Raw genomic sequence first — 26,226 nt, forward strand, 5'->3', positions numbered from 1 at the left:
AAGAATATTTATTTACATATTATTACAAAACAATTGATTATAAAAATAAACTAAAAGAGAGGAAGCGCAATAGGCGTATCGAAGTTTTAAAAACAAATATGATTTTCCTCGCGATATCTGTGTTATATCTTTTTTTTTCCTACCTAGCTGAGAGCCTTGAGAGGCTATTTCAGCGTAACCTTGACTAGTAGGTGAGCTCACGGGGCTCAAACCTGACGACGTTGCTAACACGAACCCTGGCAAGAGCCTAGCAAGTGCTTCGCAGAATCTACCACCGGATCGGAAACGCGACCCACTGAGAAGATCCGGCGAGAAACTCAGTGGGCTGTGTCTGAGGGTTAATTTACTCGTCGAGCCCTTCGTCGCAAGCGACGGATTCGGTAGGCTATAATATTTTTTAAAAAAAATTAGGGATCCTTACTAAAACTCCAATAATGTAACCCAAGGTGTAAAAAAATTACCTAAAATATGCTTTACATCGCGTGCCCTGCGAAAACTATTGATGATAGAATAAAGATGATAGAAAATATATATATTTTTTTATTAAAATTAGCCAAATCGGTCTAGCAGTTCTCGAGTTTTAGCGAGACTAACGAACAGTAATTCATTTTTATATACCTATATATAGATAAAATTAATAAATAATTTTAATTTTAACGCATAAGTTACTCGAGAACGATTTTCTATTCAGGCACATGCTCTAAGTTGACAGATGACTTTGAAATACTGTGTAAAGGTAACAACAGTGTGCAGGAGTTCTAATATCATGGCGTTGGCTGCGATTTTTCCCACGCTCCTGTCACTGTATCTGGTTTGCAGCTTCTAATATCACTGTCGAAGTAATTATTGAGTTCGTTCTGCTAATCTACGTTCTATTTTACACAATCTTACATAATTTAATTTTAAAGTCTTTTAATTATAGCGTTATAATAATAGCGTTTCGGCTTGAAGGGTGGGGCAGCCGTTGTAACTACAACTCACTTAGAACTTATGTCTCAAGGTGGGTGGCGCATTTACGTTGTAGATGTCTATGGGGTCCGGTAATTACTTAACACTAGGTGGGCTGTGAGCACGTCCACCTTTCTAAGCAATAAAAAAAAATTAAAGCTAATTTTACGGTTTAATCTCGCTTAACAGTTTACGTAACTTCGGAAATGATGTTACGTCAATAAACCGTATAAGTAATGATCTAAATTATATCTGAGAATCGCGAAAATCGATGAAAATATTATAATTATATATTACTAAGTTGTAAGTACATTCACGATTTAATCTTGCGTTTATTATTTTCTACGTTTCCTAATACATGTAACCTATACAAGGATATTTTACAGCGCGGTTCCAATCTAGAAAGAAAAAATCCCCAAAACCTTTTTATAACACGGTACTTCTACAACACAATAACGAGGTTTTGTTTTTAGATTATTTAGAGAATTACATTATGCACTATGAACACACAATATATGGAAATAACCGAAATTTTACTGCTTATTTTTGATGTATAATAGGTAAAAAATATAAACAGGCATAGTTAAGATGTTTCATTCGGAAAAATTACTCTTTTTTTTTTGTACTGTCTTCATCTATCATATAACACGGTTTCGCATAACACGGGACTTTGTAGGAATGTATCTACCGTGTTATATAAGGAGAGTTACTTTACGTTTTTCGTGGTCACGGATGACAAATATCCCTTTTACGGAAACGTCATTGGCGTTTCCCAGAGCAAAGAGGCGTCCACCATCGGATTTCTTCTCGGTGGATTGTTGTTCCGAATGTTTTGATTTGTGTTTTTTTGTTTTTCGTTAGGTGATAGATACCGCTACACGCTCGTACAATGTATCAATCCCGTGAAGACGCGAATGAGGCCGAGAATGTGGTTAGCATTGTTCTAGCAAACTCTCGGCTTCCCCTTTACCGTTATCACTATACAAGTGTACAGTTGTAATCAAAATAGCACTACAAATCTATATCTATAATAAATAATAATAATAAATAATAAATAAATATTTACTAACAATCACGCCACGTTAACTGGTCCAGTGATAAGTTCGTAAAGAACTTGTGTTACAGGTACCAGATAACGGATATAAATGTAAGATTTTTATTATACACATACATATATTTAATATACATCCATAACCCTGGAACAGACGTTTATATTTATCATACAAATATCTTCCCTTGGCGGGATTCGAACCCGCGACCCCCTCGTGTAGTGACCATGTCACTTACCACTACACCAGTCGGCCGGCCGTATCTCTATATATTTTGTATTTGTATTCGGGTTCACCATTTAATTTGATTTTTATTTGTTTTTTTCTTAAATCTTTAGTTTTGTATTCGGGTTCACCATTTAATTTGATTTTTTTTTTGTTTTTTTCTTAAATTTTTATAATTTACTAATTTAACTAATTTATACCATATTCTAAGTATGTACACACGTACCTAGCCTTCATTCCCGCAAAGAACCAAAGGGAAACGGGGGTGACTGAAAATCAGCGCTGTTCGATTTATCAACCTTGAACAGCAAGCCACCTCCTTTTGCCTTTTTCTCTTTTTTTTTTCTTTTCTTCTATATGTATTTCATTTTGTTTTATTTGATGTGAAAGGCAATAAATGATTTTTACTATTATTTATTATTATTATGTATAAAAATGAATTGCTGTTCGTTAGTCTCGCTAAAACTCGAGAACGGCTGGACCGATTTGGCTAATTTTGGTCTTGAATTATTTGTGGAAGTCCAGAGAAGGTTTAAAAGGTTAAAAAAATATGAAAATGCTCGGAATTATATAAAAACCATCAATTTTGTTTTCCCTTTGATGTGTCCCCCGTCGGACGCATTCCTTTTGTTTGTTTTAAGTTTATTTTATACAAAAGTTTAGGTCTTTTATTTATCGACTGAGGCACTACGAAGTCTGCCAGGTCAGCTAGTACTGTATGTTTTGTGTTACTGGTGGTTAGACGTCTTGTGAGTCCGCTCAGGTAGGTACCACCACCCTGCCTAATTCTGCGGTGAAGCAGTAATGCGTTTCGGTTTGAAGGGCGGGGTAGCCGTTATGCTGTAAAAATTGGGAGGCCTTAGAACTCATTTCTCAAGGTTCGTGGTGGTGTTTAGGCTATAGATGTCTATGGGATCCGGTAAGCACTTAACACAATGTGGGCCGTGAGCTCCTCGACCCGTCTAAGCAATAAAAAAGTAAAAAGAAATATTTGAGTAAATAATAATCGAAAAGCAGATAAAATGCATTTATGATACGGGTGTATTTCGTAAGAGGTCAAAATCTCAATTTCGAAATTGAGATTGAGAATTTGCTGTCCTAGATAGTAAGGTAAGTTCCAGCTTCCTATTCAGAAACAATCCTATGCTCGGGCTTAAAGTTTGAAAGAGTCAGGATTTGGATGTATTGTACATTTGAGATTTCGCCGACTATAAACATCTATGAGTTTTGCTATCTAAAGATGGTTCAATAGAAACGCATTATCACTACATAGTATAAAACAAAGTCCCTTTCTCTGTCCCTATATCCCTATGTATGCTTATATCTTTAAAACTACGCAACGGATTTTGATGCGGTTTTTTTTAATAGATAGAGTGCTTGAAGAGGATGGTTTATATGTATAATAACATCCATTAAATAGTGGAAAAATCAATAATAAATTACAGTTTCCGAAGCGAAGCGAGGGCGGGTCGCTAGTAATATTATAAACGCATTGTAACTATACTGAGACCTTAGAACTTATATCTCAATGGGGTGGCGCATTTACGTTGTAGATTTCTATAGGCTCCAGTAACCACTTAACACCAGGTGGGCTGTGAGCTCGTCCACCCATCTAAGCAATAAAAAACAAACATTTTCTATCCGTTAAGTCTGAAGGATTATTTGCGGCAGAGATATGAAGGATGATCACAGCGCGGACCACCACCAAAACCCATTCAAAATAGTGGAGACTAATACAAAGATCGATGAAGATGACGTAGAAGTAAGCTCTTCACATGTCGGCCATTTTAATGTAATATTCGTTCGCCCTGTGATCGAATTTCGACTATAACATCTAACATCTTAAGATTTACATTCGTTATATGATTTAAATTTTCTATTTTGTTTTGTAACTAACATTTTATATTGTAAAGGTTTATCGTAATGAAACACGCGAGAACCATCAAAAGTATCTATTAATATTTAGCATATATATTTATAAATGCTTAACTAAATATTTTTTTTGGGGCTTGGAATTTCTGATATTTTTTTTAGATCGATCGTCTAAATAAATCCTCTCACATTATTTATGTAATTTTGAAATACTCGGGTTTCCGACGAGGAAAGCACAATAAATATCGCTTCTAATATAAAAAAAAAAAGATTCGGAATTGAAATCAAAATGGGCGTTCGAATAACCCGTGGAAGTGCAATTAAATAAATCAAATAATTCGAGCCGCAAACAGATTTATTTGTTTTGTTACTTCGTGTAATTAACACCGTTATATTGCTGATTCACATTCAGAGAATACACATACTGTAATTGGAGCGAACTATGACGCAAATAGAACTGTCAGTGCCGCGTGCTGTGAATGCAAAATGTTATGCCGCGCTTTCTTTAATTAAGTGGCTATCCGAAGCCTTTAGATTCGACGGCGTCATGAACGTTAATACCTTTGCCAAATACTATCCATATATTAATACGTGAAGCAAAAACTTTGTATCCCTTTTTACGAAAATTGCGCGGACGGAGGAGTATGAAATTTTCCACACTTATAGAGAATATAGAGAAGAAGTGCACAATGCTAATATTTTTTTTAAATAATGTACAAAAGATACATTAAATCAATAAAGAAAACATTACACACACTACATACCATGTATTTGACGCACACACGCATGCTTACTATTTATTGTCAAACTTTTGTTCTTGACGTCTGTGGTCAAATTGAGAATAGATTAAATATTGTTTGTCTTTGTTAATATTTTTTATAGTGTAGTCTTGGTCAAATTTGAGATTATAGAAGTATAAAATACTATCATAATAGTCTACAAACTTACAATTCCAATTAATTATAGTCGAATTTCGACTACTGCGGGACCTCTAGTTATCAAGAAATAGCTCAAAACAAATGGGTGGCTTCTATATTCCGAGGGATGTCAAATGGCAGAACTACGGTGTCCGTCACGGCCTCCTGGATCCGACTTATTGGCGGTCACGGGGTATCTGCTGCGGCTCACTGTGGTGAAGACGGCTTCTATTCTGGGGTTCATCTTGTTAAGGAAATTAATATTAGCTGTTTTTTTTATTTGCGCTGTGTACATTTCAGTGTTGCCCATTGGCTACGTTATTTGAATACAATGAAAATGTAATTCATGTTTTCGCGTCCGTCTCGATTACAATACAATGCAAAGTTTTGATGCAAACATTTAAAATGACGTTTAAAACGCTGCACATCCCTTGTTTTTTTTATTGCTTAGATAGGTGAACGAGCTCACAGTCGACCTGGTGTTAAGTGGTTACTGGAGCCCATAGACATCTACAACGTACATGCGCCACCCACCTTGAGATATAAGTTCTAAGTTATCAGTATAGTTACAACGTTTCCGATGAGACATTTACGCATCTGCCAATGATTTGCAGTATGGAGAAAGACTAGGTGGACAGGAATAGTAGCATCGCAGAAAAGAGAAGCGAGAGGTAGAGTCGGACCAAAAAACAATTGTGGAGGAGGTCAAAATAAGGGCTGGGGTCAGAAAAATGTAGAACAAACACTTCCGTCCTCAAAGAACACTTTTTCTGAGCTTCACAAACATTATCTTGACTAGCAGCCGTACTCGCCCGCTTCGCTGGGCATTTAAAATTAACATTATTATTTATTGTCACTATTATTAGGGAGTCCAACACTCATATAAATATTAGCCTATCCATTAAGTACATGCATTTTCTGGATACCAAATTTCAGGTTCATCGGATGCATGGTTCAGTAGTTATAACGGAACATCCGTAAAAACTACTGTAGATTTATATATTAGTATAGATAAGTCGTATACTGGAGACTTCTGTACCAAAACGCTGTCCCGAAACAAATGCAAGCAGTGCTTTTCTTACCTATTAGCTGGTAGCCTATGAGGCTATTTCAGCTACACCCTGACGGGTAGGTAAGCTCGTGGGCTCAACCTGAGAGAATTTGAACACTAGCCCTAGCAGGAGCAGTGCTTCGCGGAATCTACCATCGGATCGGAATCGTGCGACCGACTGAGAAGATCCGACGAAAAACTCAGTGGGCAGCAGTGCTTCAAGACCATAATAGAATTTCGGGGTCTGACAAATGTCATATATTGACTTCTAGTTTATTATTCGAGAAAAAAAAAACAGAATCCGACTCCGGGACACACAAAAACATTCCGACGTCTCGGTATTTATTAACAATTCAAAAGAATTCGTCCCCTAGACAATAGTGCAGGCGTGTTACAATGTAAAACACAGGGAACATAGGTAAGTACATACATATGTACGTAGTGACAAAGACCAGGTTTCGGGTGTGACGGTAATGAACTCGTAAAACGACTTTTGGAATACTACCACCACTAATACCACGGACCACTGCCAATAATTACGTTATTTTTTTTACGATATTGATTTTTATTATGCCGTGTAATTCCTTCTTGGAAGTCACTCGTGAAGGGGTCAAGCTATATCTATATATTAATACGTGAAACAAAAACTTTGTATCCCTTTTTACGAAAATTGCGCGGACGGAGGAGTATGAAATTTTCCACACCTATAGAGAATACAGAGAAGAAGTGCATAATGCTAAATTTTTTTTTAAATAATGCATAAAAGATACATTAAATCAATAAAGAAAAAATTACACACACACATACCATGTATTTGACGCACACACGCATGCATACTATTTATTGTCAAACTTTTGTTCTTGGCGTCTGTTGTCAAATTGAGAATAGATTGAATATTTTTTGCCTTTGTTAATATTTTTTATAGTATAGCCTTGGCGAAATTTGTGATTATAGAAGTATAAAATACAATCATAATAGTGTACAAACTTACTATTCCAATTAATTATAGTCGAATTTCGACTACTGCGGGACCTCTAGTACATTTTGTTTCGTTACAAAATTATTAATAGGCCAAACAAGATTCTCTAAAGTACTGATACACATATTTTTAAATGAATACCAAAAATGGCTTCTGAGCTCGGACCGGAAGGAAACAGCTATCATCATGTTAAGGAGCAAGTTATACATTGTTCTTTAAATAGTACGACATCGCGACAGTTATTAAATGTACACTATAATAATAATAATGTTTTTATTGCAATTAACCATGACTCATATAAATTGTTAATAAGACTTAGATGTTAGTAGTTATATTTACATCACAATGAATTACTGTCGTAACATCCCATGGAAGATGGCACCACAGCGACCCATGTATACACAGTCCAGCCTGCTTGCGATCATGCTCAGGATACTGTTGGAGCTGGCCCTCACTCTGCTTACCAGAGATGCACACCTCTTACGCATGGTAGCGTAAAAACAATCTATGTGCGCGTCTGCAAACATCCCTGATGCGCTACAAAAGCGGGGCAGCACCACCATTATTCGTCCTAAATAAATAAAAATAAAAATATTTATTTGATACACACCGAACATTATCTTCTTCTTTTTTTTAGTCGAATACGTCATTGCTGAAGGGCGTATCCCTGAAAGTCCTTCGTGGCTCTTTGTACCATCGGCTATATTTGCTTCGGTTTTCAGCTTCTCTCAGGACCAACGGTTTGATGGCCGGTCGGCGGGTCTTTTCCCTTCTACCTTGCCCACCACAATGAATCTTTCAAGGTTGTCTGGTGGCCGCTGAGCAATGTGACCAAAGTAACCAAGAACCTTCTGCTAGCAAATCGTTGAAAGTCTTGTTTCTATACGAAGTTGCTCCGAACATTATAGCCAAAAAATAAAACAAATAAACAAAAAATAAATATTCCAAAGGTGATTATTATTATAAATATCACATGTTAAACTTTCAAAACACTCTACTGTAAAATTAGTAAGTTTTTTTTTTATTGTTTAGATGAATGGACGAGCTCACTAGCCCACCCGATGTTAAGTGGTTACTGGAGCCCATAGACATCTACAACGTAAATGCGTCACCCACCTCGAGATATAAGTTCTAAGGTCTCAGTATAGTTACAACGGCTACCCCACCCTTCGAACCGAAACGCATTACTGCTTCACGGCGGAAATAGGCGGGGTCGTGGTACCTACCCGTGTGGACTCCCAAGAGGTCCTACCGCCAGTGATTACGCAAATAATAATTTTGCGGGTTTGATTTTTATTACACGATGTTATTCCTTCACCGTGGAAGTCAATCGTGAACAAGTTTTGAGGTTATACAATTTTTAATGCGAGAAGACGTTTTGACCAACGTTTAGATGGTCGATTATGTACATTAAAAAGCTAATCAAACCGTAAACAAATTTGGGTAGTGCTTGCTGTTGTAGTAAATATTTGTTTTACGACCTATCAGTATCAAAGATAAGTTAGAGAAACAAATGATTAAGCCATCGCAGTAAGCTGCTGGTTAACTTTGTTTGTCATTTAAATTTTTTATTTTTAATGCGTATCGCAGCTCTGTGGTCGACAAAAACTTATCGGCGCTTTTTTTTTGGCTTCCCATTTGTATCCAGATACGACTTGACAAACTTATCACTAATGTTAACCGTTGTAAAATATGTATCTCTAACGAGACACGTGATTCGAGTTTCAATATTCATATTGATATGTATTCTCCTATTTTATAATACAAATGTGGCTATCAAATTAATTAAGGTCGTCGTGGCCTAAAGGATAAGACGTCCGGTGCATTCGTGTTGAGCGATGCACCGGTGTTCGAATCCGCAGACGGGTACCAATTTTTATTCAGAGCCTTCGATTCGCCTCGAAGGCTCCGTCGGCTGGGCGTCCTTGGGGTGAGCCGCGCCGTCTGGTTGTAGTGTTGACCGCGGTAACCCCCCCTATCTCATCCGGGTTCTGACCTCGGAGAGGATCGGACGTCGGGTGTAAGAGTGCAGGGGAGTCGTTTAGTGGGTGGGCCCTAAAATCCTTGGGCCCGCGATCTGCTCTTAACACCTGCAGATCGTTGAGTCTCGCATACCCTGCGCGCCCCTTTTGCGCGGGGACCTCGTAGGAGGATCGGCCCCCGGCCCGAAAAAAAAAAAGGGTACCAATTTTTATCATGAAATACGTACTCAACAAATGTTCACGATTGACTTCCACGGTGAAGGAATAATATCGTGTAATAAAAATCAAACCCGCAAAATTATAATCTGCGTAATTACTGGTGGTAGGACCTCTTGTGAGTCGCGGGGGTGGGTACCACCACCCTGCCTATTTCTGCCGTGAAGCAGTAATGCGTTTCGGTTTGAAGGGTGGGGCAGCCGTTGTAACTAACTATACTTGAGACCTTAAAACTTAATATATCTCAAGGTGGGTGGCCCATTTACGTCGTAGATGTCTATGGGCTCCAGTAACCACTTAACACCAGGTGGGCTGTGAGCTCATCCACCCATCTAAGCAATAAAAAAATACCAATAATAGCTGGTGTGCTTGATTAAGTCGAAGCTTTGATTATCTTTTTCTTCGATGCCCCTTGTTGATCTTATCAGGTTGCACTGTTGGTACTGACTGACTGCCGAGCGCTTTTTCCATGGTTTACCCAAAGCGCCATCGTGAATTTGTCATTAAGCGATCCATATTATATTGAAATATTATATGCAGAAAATACAATTAATAAAATAAAATTATTTTTCTATTATATATTTAATTAATTTCTTAAAACAATTAGAGTAAAAATATTATTAGTGACAATTTTATCAGTATCCAGATTTACTCTAATTTTGTTCTTTTATTATTTGCTGTGTCGCCAGTCATCGTTGGCCCCTACGGCGCTGTAGACAAGTGAGTGCCGATCATAGGCGGCCCTCATGGCAGTCAATTGTTAAAAAATGTATTAAGTTAGTTTAAAAACGAAACAACAGCGTAAAATGCGCGCGCGTTATAAATATGCTGACAAATATCAGCCCACTGAGTTTCTCGCCGGTTCTTCTCAGCACGTCGCGTTTCTGATCCGGTGGTAGATTCTGCTAAGCACTGCTCTTGCTAGGGCTAGTGTTAGCAACGCCCCCAGGTTAGAGCCGAGAGCTCACCTACTTGTTAAGTTACGCTGGCATAGCCTCTCAAGGCTACCAGCTTAGGTAGGAAAAAAAAATACACAAATATGTTAAGCGATACTAAGTCTAAACGATTTGTGGCATTGGTTTACTAGTCGAATATATTTCTAGAAATGTTACTTGTTTTATTTTTATTTTTTTTATTTTTATTGTCCTTGTAGGCAGACGAGCATACGGCCCACCTGATGGTGAGTGGTTACCGTCGCCCATGGACTTCAGCAATGCCAGGGGCAGAGCCAAGCCGCTGCCTACCGTTTAATACTCTCCACAAGCCTCGTTTAAAGAAGGACATGTCATAGCGCTCGGGAAACACCGTGGAAGGGAGCTCATTCCATAGCCGGATGGTACGTGGCAAAAAAGACCTCTGGAAACGCACTGTGGATGACCGCAGTGGCTCCAGGTAGTATGGATGAACTCTACTCCGGTGGCGGGCGGTGCGATGGTAAAAACGAGATGCCGGTATCATCTCGAACAATTCCTCAGAGCATTCATGAGCATTTTAATTCATGACCTCTCTTCATTTTTGGAATTGTAATGCGCATTCTAAAAATCGTTTTTTAAAGCAAAAGTCGCACTGGTCATTGAACTATGAAGAGAAGCAATACTAAACCGTCCGACCTGACACGAAGCACGTATTTCAATATAAAACAACAAGTTTCAGATGTAATAAATAATAAAGAAAACAACACAAACACAGCGGTCTATTTATAACGGAATATAAGATGTGCAAGAGACGCGTGTGACGGCGAGAACGACGACGACAAGTTTATTATGAAATTAATTTAGTTTATGAATTGATATGATATGAATTTAGTTGACGAACTGTTAAGATATGAATTTAGTTTATGAATTGATAAAAAAATTATTATGCTGTGATTGGGACGAATCAATCGCGACCATCAAGCAAGCTTCAAGTGAGTATCTTAACCTCAAGCATAGCAAAGTTACTCATTGTTGCTACTCTTCATTTAAAATATTAATTAGATACATTGTAAAAGCTGTATTGATAACAAGAGTCAACTGTCTCAAGCATAGATATCGTTGAATGATAGTTTCCTTGGGTAGTTAAAAATAATTTACGACCCGATAATGCCATTCATACGAGTCATACATTATCCGGACCGACGTATATAAAGGACATTATTTATTAAATTAAATAAATTGAATAAAATACAAATGCGAACCAAATATAGATGGTCACTGAAGTTTATAATGTAAATTGTACCATAGAATGTACATAAAACACGGTTAGACGCATATGACGTCATACATTTCCTCCTCGCTTCGGTTTTCTAAATGCTGAGCGTCGTGACCGTCTCCTCGCAACAAGAGCATACCCGATCCTGTGGTCTGAATGGTAAACAGTCGACGTCGCCCTAAACACGTCATTACGGATCCTCCAGATCCATTAACGGTGCTTTTAGGTACCTCAAGCACCGGTCACCGTTCTCGCCGAATCCGTCGCTTGTGACGAAGGGCTCGACGAGTAAACTAACCCATAGACACAGCCCACTGAGTTTCTCGCCGGATCTTCAGAGTGGGTCGCGTTTCTGATTCGGTGGTAGATTCTGCGAAGCACTGTTCTTGCTAGGGTCAGTGTTAGTAGCATTCCCGGTTTGAGCCCCGTGAGCTCACCTACTCGCCCGGTTACGCTGACATAGCCTCTCAATCAGCTTAGGTAGGAAAAAAAAAGCAACAAGAGTTTATTGTGGATCACTCTACGTCATTTGTTCCTATCTGTCGCCGAGTGTAGAGCATCGTGGCCTTTGGTGTACTGCGAATCTGGTTAGTCTAACGTATAGGGCATCTACCTGGTGGTCTTTTTCCATCCACCTTGCCAGTGATCATTAGCTTCGAACACTTCTATTGACTTTAAAATCTGATACAATAATTTGTCTTAAAATATAAATCTTTACGCTGAACGCACAAGCTCTTTTTGAGTGATGGTTTTAATATAACACTATATAACTCATGTTTCAAGCTGGGCGACCTGGCATTTACGTGAGCTGCGGTAACCACTTAACACCACGTGGATCGTGAGTTCCACCACCAAACTAAGCAATAAATACGGTCGTCGAGGCCTAAAGGATAAGACGCCCACTGCAATCGTATCAAGCGATGCATCGGTGTTCGAATCCCGCAGGCAAGTACATTTTTTTCTAATTAAATACATACTTAAACAGGTTGGCCGTGAGCTCCACCTTGCCTATTTCTGCCGTCAAGCAGTAATGCGTTTCGGTTTGAAGGGTGGGGCAGCCGTTGTATTGTTAAAACTGAGACCTTAGAACTCATATCTCAAGGTGGGTGGCGGCATTTACGTTGCAAATGTCTATGGGCCCCGGTGACCAGTTAACATCAGCTGGGCCGTGTGCTCGTCCACCCATCTAAGAACAGATTAAAGAGTGCGATGCTTCAAAGATCACCACTTAATCTTGCCTCATCTCGTAACAGTACAAAGAGCAAGTATCGTGATATGAAACACGCATTTAATTGATACAGTCATGTCAATCTGCAGTCAATGTTTGTAATGTTTGAGTCCGTAAGTCCGTGAGAACATTAAATAGATTGATTAATTAGTTAATGTATCACTACATAGTATAAAACAAAATCGCTTTCTCTGGCCCTATATCCCTATGTATGCTTAAATCTTTAAAACTACGCAACGGATTTTGATGCGGTTTTTTTAATAGATAGAGTGATTGAAGAGGAAGGTTTATATGTATAATAATATCCATTAAATAGTGGAGAAATCAATAATAACTTACAGTTTCCGAAGCGAAGCGAGGGCGGGTCGCTAGTGTTTTTATAAAATGTAATATTTTCGATATTACTAATAGCTCGTATCTTTTTCGCGGCTTAGCGTCATTCACGCTCTTTTAGATACGCCAATTAGCAAATTTATTTTTTGTTTATTTATCGAAATCTTTCAGCTATTTACTGGTGGCAGGACCTCTTGTGAGTCCGCACGGGTAGGTTCCACCACCCTGCCAATTTCTGCTGTGAAACAGTAATGTGTTTCGGTTCGTAGGGTGGGGCAGCCGTTGTAACTATACTGAGACCTTAGAACTTTATATCTCAAGGTGGATGGCGGATATACTCGACGATTACATTATTATTTTTATTTATTTACATTTGCGACGAAGGGCTCGAAGAATAAATTAACCCTCAGACACAGCCCACTGAGTTTCTCGCCGGATCTTCTCAGTGGGTCGCGTTTCCGATCCGGTGATAGATTCTGCGAAGCACGGCTGTTGTCAGTCAGTGTCAGTGTCGGGTCAGTGTTGACAACACTCCGGTTTGAGCCCGGTGAGCACACCTACATGTTAGGGCGAAGCTGAAATAGCCTCTCAAGGCTATCAGCATAGGTAGGTAGGAACAAAAAAAAGCACTGAGAGTGAATCCGGGGGATCCGATAAGACATATTTCGGGAGACGGCAGCTTTGCGTTGGTTGTCCTGTCGCTTGGGACGGATATGAAATTAGCTACAGACTTGCAGACAGATTATTAGGTATTAGCCTACTGTAGCACGCTGGCTAGACTGGTTGGTACGAGGCTTTTGCGCAATACCATTTCGAGTTGTTCTTCTTTGGCACTGTCGTCTTGTGCATGTTCCTTTAATCGGTTCTCACGAATCCCTGGGATAGTATAGGGGTGGTGACGCATTGAATTCTTACTCCGTCATCACAAGGATAACAATTATTATAAAACTTTAATAGAAATTTTAGTGGAAATATCGTTTTCAAATAACTTATCTATATATTAATACGTGAAGCAAAAACTTTGTATCCCCTTTTTACAAAAATTGCGCGGACGGAGGAGTATGAAATTTTCCACACTTATAGAGAATATAGAGAAGAAGTGCACAATGCTAATTTTTTTTTTAAAAAATGCATAAAAGATACATTAAATCAATAAAGAAAACATTACACACACTACATACCATGTATTTGACGCACACACGCATGCATAGTATTTATTGTCAAACTTTTGTTTTTGACGTCTGTTGTCAAATTGAGATTAAATATTGTTTGTCTTTGTTAATATTTTTCTATAGTGTGTAGTCTTGGCGAAATTTGTGATTATATAAGTATAACATACAATCATAATAGTGTACAAACTTACAATTCCCATTAATTATACTGCGGGGCCTCTAGTATCATTTAATCGTTGGAATAGTTACGTAATTTCTAAAATGCATGCTTATGTTAACAATCGATGAATGACATGTGATCCCACAGAGCATAGAATTTCGCAAGTCACCGTTTTGTTAACTCGGTGCTTCGGAATACAACTTTCATTTATTACTTTGTGCAGTTTTCGTATGGCAAGTTTTTTTTAGTACTAGAGGTCCCGCAGTAGTCGAAATTCGACTATAATTAATTGGAATTGCAAGTTTGTCAACTTGATTGTATTTTATACTTCTATAATCACAAATTTCGCCAAGACTACACTATAAAAATATTAACAAAGACAAACAATATTTAATCTATTCTCAATTTGACAACAGACGTCAAGAACAAAAGTTTGACAATAAATAGTATGCATACGTGTGTGCGTCAAATACATGGTATGTAGTGTGTGTAATGTTTTCTTTATTGATTTACTGTATCTTTTATGAATTATTTAAAAACAATATTAGCATTGTGCACTTCTTCTCTATATTCTCTATAAGTGTGGAAAATTTCATACTCCTCCGTCCGCGCAATTTTCGTAAAAAGGGATACAAAGTTTTTGCTTCACGTATTAATATATAGATATTTTTTTTCAGTTAACTCTTTGTTGTTATTGCATCGGCTATCCAAGGTTGTGATTTTTGTGACCGATTGTTATCTATACTAATATTAAAAAGCGGAAGAGTTTGTTTGTTCGAACGCGCTAATCTCAGGAACTACTGGTCCGATTTGAAAAATTATTTCAGTGTTAGATAGCCCATTTATTGAGGAAGGCTATATAGCATCACGGTAAGACCAATACAAGTGGAGCACCAATAAAGAATATTTCAAAATAGGGGTTTAAATAGCTTCCTTAACATTCTATAATTCAAAAATATTTTCACTTTCTACGTAAATGAAGTGGGTGGGGTAAAATTTAGCGTTATGCCAAAGTAACTATTCCACGCGGACGGAGTCGCGGGCAAACGCTTGTGTATTATATTGATATCTTATACCTTTAAACGAGCCATTCTTGTATATTAATATATATATAATCTGAATCTCTGAAACGGCTCCAACGATTTTCATAAAATTTAGTATACAGGGGATTTCGGGGGCGATAAATCGATCTAGCTACTATTTATTTTCAGAAAATGTTGTTATACTCGTGTTTTCAATAATCAACTCTTCCCGACATCTATCGGCGAATAATAATACTATTTTTCTTAATTAAAGGCAACTAACCGCTTTAAAGACACAACAAGATGGCGTTATCAAAAAAGAAACCGAGTAAAGCTCGGTCATCATCTAGTTCCACTAAAATTGTACACGACCCGGTCTGTATGGTTGTTTCCGAGTCGTGTAATAATATTTTCTGCTGTCTGTTTGTGCGCTGGTAGAAGACGGCTGTTTCTTTCGATGGGTTTCGGCTTCTGTAGCGAGGTTTCACAGGTAACTGTCTGGTTCACTGGTAGCTGATTCACTGGTGGTTTTCTGATAACTGTACTATTGGAGAACTGCTGGTAACTGTTTCTGTCTTGCTGATGTTTCTTTGTCGGAGAGCTTCTGAGAACTGTTTCTGTCTTGATGATCTGCTGAGAACTGTGTTTTGCCTGTAAATGGCCATCCTTTTATATTTATTTCAGTACCCCATCTCGCGACGCGCTATCGACGCGCCACTTTCGGGGGTCCCTTGATCTGTATGTTACCGTAGTGAAAGCACTCCACAAATCGTTCCTATTGGTCTATTTACATTCTCTGATCTGATACACTAACATATTGCATATAAAATAATTTAAGATTATACATTTTTGTTACGTAATTACTTATCAACTATATTAATTCTATTTGTTTGATAAAACTATTTAAAATCGATTTCGTCCTGCACATTACTCCCGCCGTGCGAGTCCGTCGCATTTCTTCTCGGTGCAGGATGGTCGTCTTCTATGGGCAGGATCACTAGTTTTCGCACTGGTCTCCGTAGAACTCCCCCTTTGGTTCTGATATCTACGGTGCGCACCACGTTGTCGGGTCCTGGATACGTCGCGATCACTTTTCCTCGCACCCATGTGTTTCGTGGCAAGTTGTTGTCCACAAGCTGGACTAAATCTCCGTTTTTCACGGGGATGCCTCGGCCATGAGGCTCCCGCCGGTGCTGCAGCTCGGGGAGATACTCTCTAACCCACCTCGTCCAAAACAGGTCAGCGAGTCGTTGTGCCGCTCTCCAACTGTTTCGCGTCAATGTGTCTCTTTCATCAAATGTCCCTGGTGTTGGTACTCGCCCCGGCCCGCCTAGTAGTAAGTGGTTCGGGGTTAGGGCTTCGGGGTCGTCCACGCTGACCGAAACGTGAGTCAAAGGCCGATTGTTTACCGTATATTCTATTTCAGCTAATAACGTCGAGAGCACTTCCTCCGTTGGACTTCGTTCATGGAGTGTTGCCGTTAACGCGACCTTTACCGAGCGCACCATCCTTTCCCAGGCACCTCCCATGAACGGTGCTCCGGGTGGGATGAATCTCCAGGAGATCGTTCTGTTCGCTGCTTCCTTTGCGGTTGCACCGTCGATGGCTCGGCGTAGTTCTCTGTCTGCTCCTTTTAAGTTGGTGCCGTTGTCCGACCATATCTGCGTCGGACAACCTCGTCGTGCTATCATTCTTCGGAGCGCCATCACCGGAGAGTGGGTGTTTAGTGATGCGGCTATTTCAAGATGTATGGCTCGTATTGTTAGACAAGTGAATATTGCTACGTATCGCTTTTGGTTGGTTCGTCCGACTGTGACTGTTAGCGGACCGAAGTAATCAACTCCCGTGAAAGTGAATGGTCTTTTGTGATGGGCTAGACGGCACGGTGGTAGATCTCCGGTCCTCGGATACGACGGTATCTGTGTCTTCATTCTGCATTGTAGGCATTTGTTTACTATGGTGCGAGTCACTGGGCGTATACGCACTATCCAGTATTGCTGACGACACTCGTTAATTGTAGCTTCGACTCCAGCATGATGTAATCTGTGATGAATATATTTTATCCACAACTTAGTTGTGAGGTGGTTTCCGTCCAGGATCACCGGGCTCTTTATTTCTGTTGGTATTCGTTCTGCTGCTTCGATACGGCTTCGTATTCGTAGGTATCCGTTCTCATATACAATACTGAGTTTGTGGAGGCGGCTATTCTGGTTCACGCCTCCTCGTTGTTGGATGTCCTTGATTTCTTGAGCGAAGCTTTCTTCTTGTGTCGCGCGCATAAGCAGTTTCTCGGCCGTTTTCAATGTTTCAGCTGAGATCGGATGGTATTTTCTATCTTCCGTTTTGGTTTTAAAGGATTTCGGCGAAACCATTGTTCGTTGTTTACGTTCGGCCCACGCGGGGTCTGCTTCTTTGTTTCTTTTGTTTTTTCTATGGTGTACCTGTTCTGTTCTGCGCCTACAAAGTTGTATAAACTGTAGGACTCTGGCTGTGGTGTATCGGAGTCTTTCCCAATTCGAGAACCGGGATACGTCTGGTAAACCTTCAGTTAGTCTGTTTTTAAGGTTGACGGCGATCGTGTGATGTATCTTTTCTTCACCTGTCGGTTCTATTGTTGCTGTTGCTGATTCCGTAGGCCAGGATTCTTCTTGCTGGTGTAGGAATTCCGGTCCTCTGAACCATCTGTGTTCGTTGTCGAACGATATTGGCACGTCTCTAGTTGCGTCGTCGGCCACGTTATGCTTCGTGGGTACCCATCGCCACTCGTTTACTGTTGAACTATCTTCTATAGCAGCCAGGCGGTGGGCGACGTATGGTTTGTACGAGCGTGATCCCGTTCTTATCCATGTTAATACTGTCTTACTGTCGGTCCAGAAGGTCTTCGAATCCGGCTTTCTGTCGTGTTCCGCTATTACAGCTTCAGCGAGGCGTGCTCCGAGAGCGGCGGCTTGTAGTTCCAGTCTCGGTATAGAAGTGAGTTTCAGGGGCGCTACCTTTGCTTTGCTCATAATCAGTGACACGTCGATTCTATTATTCGGACTTATCGTTCGCCAGTATAGTGCTGCAGCGTAGGCGGATTCACTTGCGTCGGTGAAGACGTGTAGCTGTAATGTGGTCGTGTCGCTGTAGTTTAAGTAACATCTTGGGATGGCTATATTGTGCAGGTTTCTCAGCTGCTTCACCCAGGCCTGCCAGTGTGTCGACAGGTCGTTATCTATTTCATCGTCCCATGATGTTCCTCGCCGCCACACTTCTTGCAGAAGTTGTTTTGCTCTATTTGTGACTGGGGACACGAAGCCTAGCGGGTCGAATAACGACATTACGACTTTTAGTGCTTCTCTCTTGGTCGGGTTCTTGCCTTCGACGAGCGGTGGAGGTATTCTTGTCAGATTGAGGTCGAAGGTAAGCACGTCCTTTTCTGTTTTCCATATGAGCCCGAGTACTCGTTCAGTTTTTTCTTCAGGCTTGTACAGTTCCACTTGATTTCCATTTTCGTTTTCACCAAGGGTTTCAAGTAGGCTCGGCGAGTTTGACTTCCACTGTTTTAATTCAAAATGAGCTTTTTCGTGTATACGACGAACGTCTGTTGTTATGCGTACTGCATCTTTTAAAGTTTTAAAGCTGTCCAAGTAGTCGTCTACGTAGTGCTTGTTCTGTATTGCGGCTGCCGCCTCCGGGTGCGTGGCTTCATGTTTCTGGGCGTTCAAGTTCTTTACATATATTGCTGTGGAAGGAGAACTTGACGCACCGAAGATCAACGAGGTCATTCTGTATTCTTCTGGGGGCTTGTCATCTCGGCGATCTTTGCGCCAGAGATAGCGGAGCGCGTCTCTGTCTTCATGTCTCAATTTCACTTGCATGAACATCTCCTTTATGTCTGCTGTTACTGCTATATTATGCTGTCTAAATCGCATTATCACTCCTGGTAGTGATTGGAGTAGGTCCGGTCCCTTAAGCAGCATATCATTTAAAGCTACCCCTCTTGTTCTGGCGGCGGCGTCGTGGACGACTCGGAGTTTTTCCGGCTTCAGGGGGTTCACGACGGCGAAGTGAGGTAGATACCACGTTCTGTTCTCTGTTTTTGTTTTTGGAGCGGGCTCGGCGTAGCCTTTCGCGACGAGTGCTTCCATCTGTTCTGTGTATTTCTGTTTCAGTTCCGGATTACGATCAAGTTTGTTTTCTATATTTATCAGTCGCTTTAACGAGTTATTGTAGTTGTCTGGTAGACTGACATTATCTGTTTTCCAGAGCAGAGCAGTTTCGTATCTTCCATCTGCTGTGTGGACTGTATTTCTGTTGAGGATGTGAAGCGCCTGTTCCTCTGGGTCTGTTTTTGGTCTTCTTGGTGTGATGCATAGCGCATCCATAGCGATATACTGTTTTACCAGATTTTCTATTTTATCATCTTCCTGGGTTTCGCTAGCATGATTTATGTAGTTTATGTGGTGGCCTAGGGTACGAGTGCGACCTCCATGCAATACCCAGCCTAGAGGTGTCAGTGACGCTATTGGCTGATTCCTGTTGCCTCGTCTAACTTTCGAAGTTAGTAACATGTGCCAGTTGTCTTGGCCAATCAGGATTCCAGGTTTCGCGTTCTCATACGTGATGATGTCACTGATGTCTCGTAGGTGCGAATACTCATCTATCTGTTCCTTTGGTATTTTTTGTTCTGTTACTTGTAGGTCGTTAACTGTTCTCGCTTGTATTATTTCTTTTCGACTGTTGAGGCCTCTGAGCGTGAGGTTGACTCTTCTTGACCTTGTTTCCGTTGATTTTATGTTGTTAATCGCCTGTATGTGTAACGGATCGATTGGTCCTGTTATTCCAGTCTTCTTGCAGATGATTTCGTCTATCAGTGTTACCGTTGATCCATCGTCGAGCAGCGCGTATGTATCAACCGTGTCTATCGGTCCTTGTACTTGGACTGGGATTATTTTCAAATAGGACTGTTTCTGTTTTCCGGTCCAAGCGGAATTAATGTTCTCTGTTGTTTTCTTGTCACTGTTGTCTGTTTTTTCAATTTTTCTGTCGAAGTGTAGCATCTTGTTGTGAGTATATTTGCAATCATTAATGCCACACGTCTTCGGTTTACAGTGGTGGGTTTTATTTCTATACTTGAGACATCGGAAACACAAGTGTTTATTCTTAGCGATGTCCCATCTTGTGTTTGAGTCTGCCTTCTTGAATATGTAGCAGTCTGTTGTGGTGTGTTCAGTGTTGCTACATACCGGACATTTAGCTCGTGATGGCTTCTCACTGACTATGTGCACGTTCTGTGTGCGTCTGTTGTGTTGTGCGGGCTGCGAGTAGTGCCCCGCCTGTTCGGGCTGTGCATAAGGGCTGCACAGTTCGGCTTCTCTTTTCATGAATTTTTCAAATTTAATCAGATCCGGATCCTCCTTCGGTTGTACCGCGGTGAAGTCGTAGTATCGGTAACGTAGTGTTGGTGTGAGTTTTTCTAACATTGTTTTGGTAGTTTCCGGATTATATAAATAATGTGTGCAATTTAATGCACGAAGCGTAGCTACGGCGTTGGTCACCTTACTGGAGAATATACAAATGTCTCTTGGTGTTTCTGTTAGTCTTGGCAGCGCTCGTAGCGTGTCTAACTCCGTTATGGCTATTGTTTCCGGTCTTCCGAATCGCGCTTCTAGACTTCTTATGACGTCGGACGGATCAGCGTTCGTTATAAGTAATCCGTCAACGGCTTCCTTTGCCCTTCCTTTCAGGCTCCTTCTGAGTCTGTTTATATTTTCTGTTTTTGTAAATGAATTCATCGTCTCGTGATAGGCTGCACGAAAGGATAGCCAATCTTGGTGATTTCCATTAAAGAATGGCAATTCTGTGTATCTTGGTTCGCGGGCGGCTTTGACGGCGAGTGTTATTGCTGCGGTTAGATCTGAGAAGTCTTGTAACACATCAGGTGGAACTCACACACCACAACCCCGAATGGCAGGCGGCTTGACGCGTTAGTCGATGATCTCGCCTTCGATATCGTCGCTCCGCTAACCCCGACTCACTACCCGCTAAATATCGCGCATCGCCCGGATATACTCGACATAGCGTTATTAAAAAACGTAACTCTGCGCTTACACTCGATCGAAGTAGTTTCAGAGTTAGATTCAGACCACCGTCCCGTCGTTATGAAGCTCGGTCGCGCTCCCGATTCCGTTCCCGTCACGAGGACTGTGGTGGATTGGCACACGCTGGGCATCAGCCTGGCTGAATCTGATCCACCATCGCTCCCGTTTAACCCGGACTCTATCCCGTCTCCTCAGGATACCGCTGAAGCCATAGACATCTTAACGTCACACATCACCTCGACATTAGATAGGTCATCGAAACAAGTTGTAGCGGAGGACTTCCTTCACCGCTTCAAATTGTCCGACGATATTAGGGAACTCCTTAGAGCTAAGAACGCCTCGATACGCGCCTACGACAGGTATCCTACCGGGGAAAATCGTATTCGAATGCGTGCCCTACAACGCGACGTAAAGTCTCGCATCGCCGAAGTCCGAGATGCCAGATGGTCTGATTTCTTAGAAGGACTCGCGCCCTCCCAAAGGTCTTACTACCGCTTAGCTCGTACTCTCAAATCGGATACGGTAGTAACTATGCCCCCCCTCGTAGGCCCCTCAGGCCGACTCGCGGCGTTCGATGATGACGAAAAAGCAGAGCTGCTGGCCGATACATTGCAAACCCAGTGCACGCCCAGCACTCAATCCGTGGACCCTGTTCATGTAGAATTAGTAGACAGTGAGGTAGAACGCAGAGCCTCCTTGCCACCCTCTGATGCGTTACCACCCGTCACCCCGATGGAAGTTAAAGACTTGATCAAAGACCTACGTCCTCGCAAGGCTCCCGGTTCCGACGGTATATCCAACCGCGTTATTAAACTTCTACCCGTCCAACTCATCGTGATGTTGGCATCTATTTTCAATGCCGCTATGGCGAACTGTATCTTTCCCGCGGTGTGGAAAGAAGCGGACGTTATCGGCATACATAAACCCGGTAAACCAAAAAATCATCCGACGAGCTACCGCCCGATTAGCCTCCTCATGTCTCTAGGCAAACTGTATGAGCGTCTGCTCTACAAACGCCTCAGAGACTTCGTCTCATCCAAGGGCATTCTTATCGATGAACAATTCGGATTCCGTACAAATCACTCATGCGTTCAACAGGTGCACCGCCTCACGGAGCACATTCTTGTGGGGCTTAATCGACCAAAACCGTTATACACGGGAGCTCTCTTCTTCGACGTCGCAAAAGCGTTCGACAAAGTCTGGCACAATGGTTTGATTTTCAAACTATTCAACATGGGCGTGCCGGATAGTCTCGTGCTCATCATACGGGACTTCTTGTCGAACCGCTCTTTTCGATATCGAGTCGAGGGAACCCGCTCCTCCCCACGACCTCTCACAGCTGGAGTCCCGCAAGGCTCTGTCCTCTCACCCCTCCTATTTAGCTTATTCGTCAACGATATTCCCCGGTCGCCGCCGACCCATTTAGCTTTATTCGCCGACGACACGACTGTTTACTATTCTAGTAGAAATAAGTCCCTAATCGCGAAGAAGCTTCAGAGCGCAGCCCTAGCCCTAGGACAGTGGTTCCGAAAATGGCGCATAGACATCAACCCAGCGAAAAGTACTGCGGTGCTATTTCAGAGGGGAAGCTCCACACGGATTTCCTCCCGGATTAGGAGGAGGAATCTCACACCCCCGATTACTCTCTTTAGACAACCCATATCCTGGGCCAGGAAGGTCAAGTACCTGGGCGTTACCCTGGATGCATCGATGACATTCCGCCCGCATATAAAATCAGTCCGTGACCGTGCCGCGTTTATTCTCGGTAGACTCTACCCCATGATCTGTAAGCGGAGTAAAATGTCCCTTCGGAACAAGGTGACACTTTACAAAACTTGCATAAGGCCCGTCATGACTTACGCGAGTGTGGTGTTCGCTCACGCGGCCCGCACACACATAGACACCCTCCAATCCCTACAATCCCGCTTTTGCAGGTTAGCTGTCGGGGCTCCGTGGTTCGTGAGGAACGTTGACCTACACGACGACCTGGGCCTCGAATCAATTCGGAAATACATGAAGTCAGCGTCGGAACGATACTTCGATAAGGCTATCCGTCATGATAATCGCCTTATCGTTGCCGCCGCTGACTACTCCCCGAATCCTGATCATGCAGGAGCCAGTCACCGTCGACGCCCTAGACACGTCCTTACGGATCCATCAGATCCAATAACCTTTGCATTAGATGCCTTCAGCTCTAATACTAGGGGCAGGCTTAGGGACCCCGGTAACCGTACTCGTCGAACTCGACAAAGAGGTCGACGTGCAACCTAACCCATGCATCAGCCCGCTGAGTTTCTCGCCGGATCTTCTCAGCGGGTCGCGATTCCGATCCGGTAGTAGATTCATTCGCGAAACAATTGCTCTTGAGTTGTTAGGTCTCCTTCGGAGGCGCTCGGGCAGTTGTTAGCAAATCCCACCCCTCTTGGCTGAGCCTTTGCTCGCCCACCTGTCCTGGTGAAACTGGAAAGGCCTTCGGGCCACCAGTAAACTTTCAATCATAAAAAAAAAAAAAAAAAAAAAAAGAAGTCTTGTTTGTCGCAGGCTCCCGCCGGTGTTTCCTTATGTCGGTCGTGATTTTCCGTTTTTGTGGGTTGGGTTTCCAACCACGTGCCCACTCTTTCATCGAGTTCTGACTTACTGTATTCTGATTCGCTGTTTTCGTCATCAGATCCAGCTTCGAGCGTGGCCAGTCGGGTGGCTGCCAATTCCACTTGTAGGCGGGCGAGCTCTTCTCTAGCTTTGGCTATCTTCTGTTCTTTTCTGTTTCGCGACCGGTCACTTTTGACTGTACCGGCGCGCTGTTTTGTTGGCACGTCATTCTGTTTGGCTATATACTGTTTGACGGCCTCTGTTTTTGAGTTCCCAGGTTTCTCTGCGACTTTCGTCGTGGCTTCCATGTTGGCTGTTGCGCACGATGATTCTGTTGTGGGGGCTACCAGACTCATTACGGTATTCGCGGCTGTTTCTGTCCACACGCTCTGTGCTGTAGCTGTGGTTTCTGAGGGCGGCGATTGTTTAGTTTCGATTCGTCCTCTTCCTGTTGACCGCGTTATCGGCATTGTTCCAGTTTCCTTTTTTCAAAACGTATCCTCTACCCGGCTCGAAAAAATAATGAAATGTGTCCTCTATCCGGCTCGAATGGACCATGAAATGTACACGACCCGGTCTGTATGGTTGTTTCCGAGTCGTGTAATAATATTTTCTGCTGTCTGTTTGTGCGCTGGTAGAAGACGGCTGTTTCTTTCGATGGGTTTCGGCTTCTGTAGCGAGGTTTCACAGGTAACTGTCTGGTTCACTGGTAGCTGATTCACTGGTGGTTTTCTGATAACTGTACTATTGGAGAACTGCTGGTAACTGTTTCTGTCTTGCTGATGTTTCTTTGTCGGAGAGCTTCTGAGAACTGTTTCTGTCTTGATGATCTGCTGAGAACTGTGTTTTGCCTGTAAATGGCCATCCTTTTATATTTATTTCAGTACCCCATCTCGCGACGCGCTATCGACGCGCCACTTTCGGGGGTCCCTTGATCTGTATGTTACCGTAGTGAAAGCACTCCACAAATCGTTCCTATTGGTCTATTTACATTCTCTGATCTGATACACTAACATATTGCATATAAAATAATTTAAGATTATACATTTTTGTTACGTAATTACTTATCAACTATATTAATTCTATTTGTTTGATAAAACTATTTAAAATCGATTTCGTCCTGCACAAAAATGACTAATAGTATTGGATTGAAATTTCACACAATGCTCGTTAATACATACATACGTAATAGAGGGTCCTAAATATATCCATACACATACACATATTTAAATATATATTTACGACATTTTGTTAGTGATTTTACGTACCTACTATTCGACTGGTGCATCATAGATCAGAAGGTTGCACAAGCAATTAACACTTTACCTCGGAAAATGCGACATCTTACATTCATTCTGAATTTCAAAATCTTTTTTTTTTTTTTATTGCCCTTGTAGGCAGACGAGCATACGGCCCACCTGATGGTGAGTGGTTACCGTCGCCCGTGGACTTCAGCAATGCCAGGGGCAGAGCCAAGCCGCTGCCTACCGCTTAATACTCTCCACAAGCCTCGTTTGAAGAAGGACATGTCATAGCGCTCGGGAAAAATCAACGTAGGTGATACCGCGGGACAGGTCTAGTCGCATTTAAAACTTTTCGGTTTCACAGACCAACGATTTAAATGAAACTAGAAAGTTTTAGTAGACGGTACTGAGTCTTATGAGAAAATGAAAGTACTTGATGGAGTTTGTGCCTCAACCAGTTTTATTTACGCCGCGGAAAACGGATAAGCTAATAAAACTTACGTAATTATGTGAAATTAAAACAATGCACGTTCGTATTGTGATGGTAGGATTAGAAATTATAGGTTTTTTAATACGCTTTTATTAGCTTCAGACGTATGTATGTTAGTATGTAACGGAATCTTTGAACATGATTTTGACCCCCTTCAAAGCGTCGGATTAACGCAAAATTATGTTATACTTATTAAGGAACGATGACAGTTCAATAATTTAAAAAAATTTGAAATTTTTTAAATTCAACTAAAAAATGAAAAATAAATAATAGTTTAAAAAAACTAACAAATGGATTTCAAAAGCTTTTCAGGATATTATCAAAATTACCCTTCTACTCATATCTGTCCATATCATATTTATAACTACCGAACTACCATGCACCTCACGCTTTTTTACAATAAAATCATTTTTTCTTACACTATTTTTAATTCAAACTTATTAAAATTTATTTTCAAATTTTTTTGTTGGTTTTTC

The 26,226-nt window shown here is 41.4% G+C and overlaps 2 protein-coding genes across 3 annotated transcripts in view; one reads left to right on the forward strand and one right to left on the reverse strand.

Moving 5' to 3' along the window:
- The window catches only part of LOC101744460 (uncharacterized), a 98,728-nt gene that overhangs the window by 44,409 nt on the left and 28,093 nt on the right, over window positions 1–26,226 (forward strand). The gene's annotated exons all lie outside the window — the stretch shown is intronic.
- On the reverse strand, window positions 16,244–24,486 carry LOC119630057 (uncharacterized). Its single transcript, XM_038018126.1, has 2 exons — window positions 24,066–24,486; window positions 16,244–21,252 (listed from the first exon to the last, which is right to left on the reverse strand). Exons 1-2 carry the CDS (start codon window positions 24,484–24,486, stop codon window positions 16,244–16,246), a joined length of 5,430 nt encoding a protein of 1,809 aa, XP_037874054.1.

This window comes from Bombyx mori, chromosome 20, assembly GCF_030269925.1.
Source record: "Bombyx mori chromosome 20, ASM3026992v2".
NCBI lineage: Eukaryota > Metazoa > Arthropoda > Insecta > Lepidoptera > Bombycidae > Bombyx > Bombyx mori.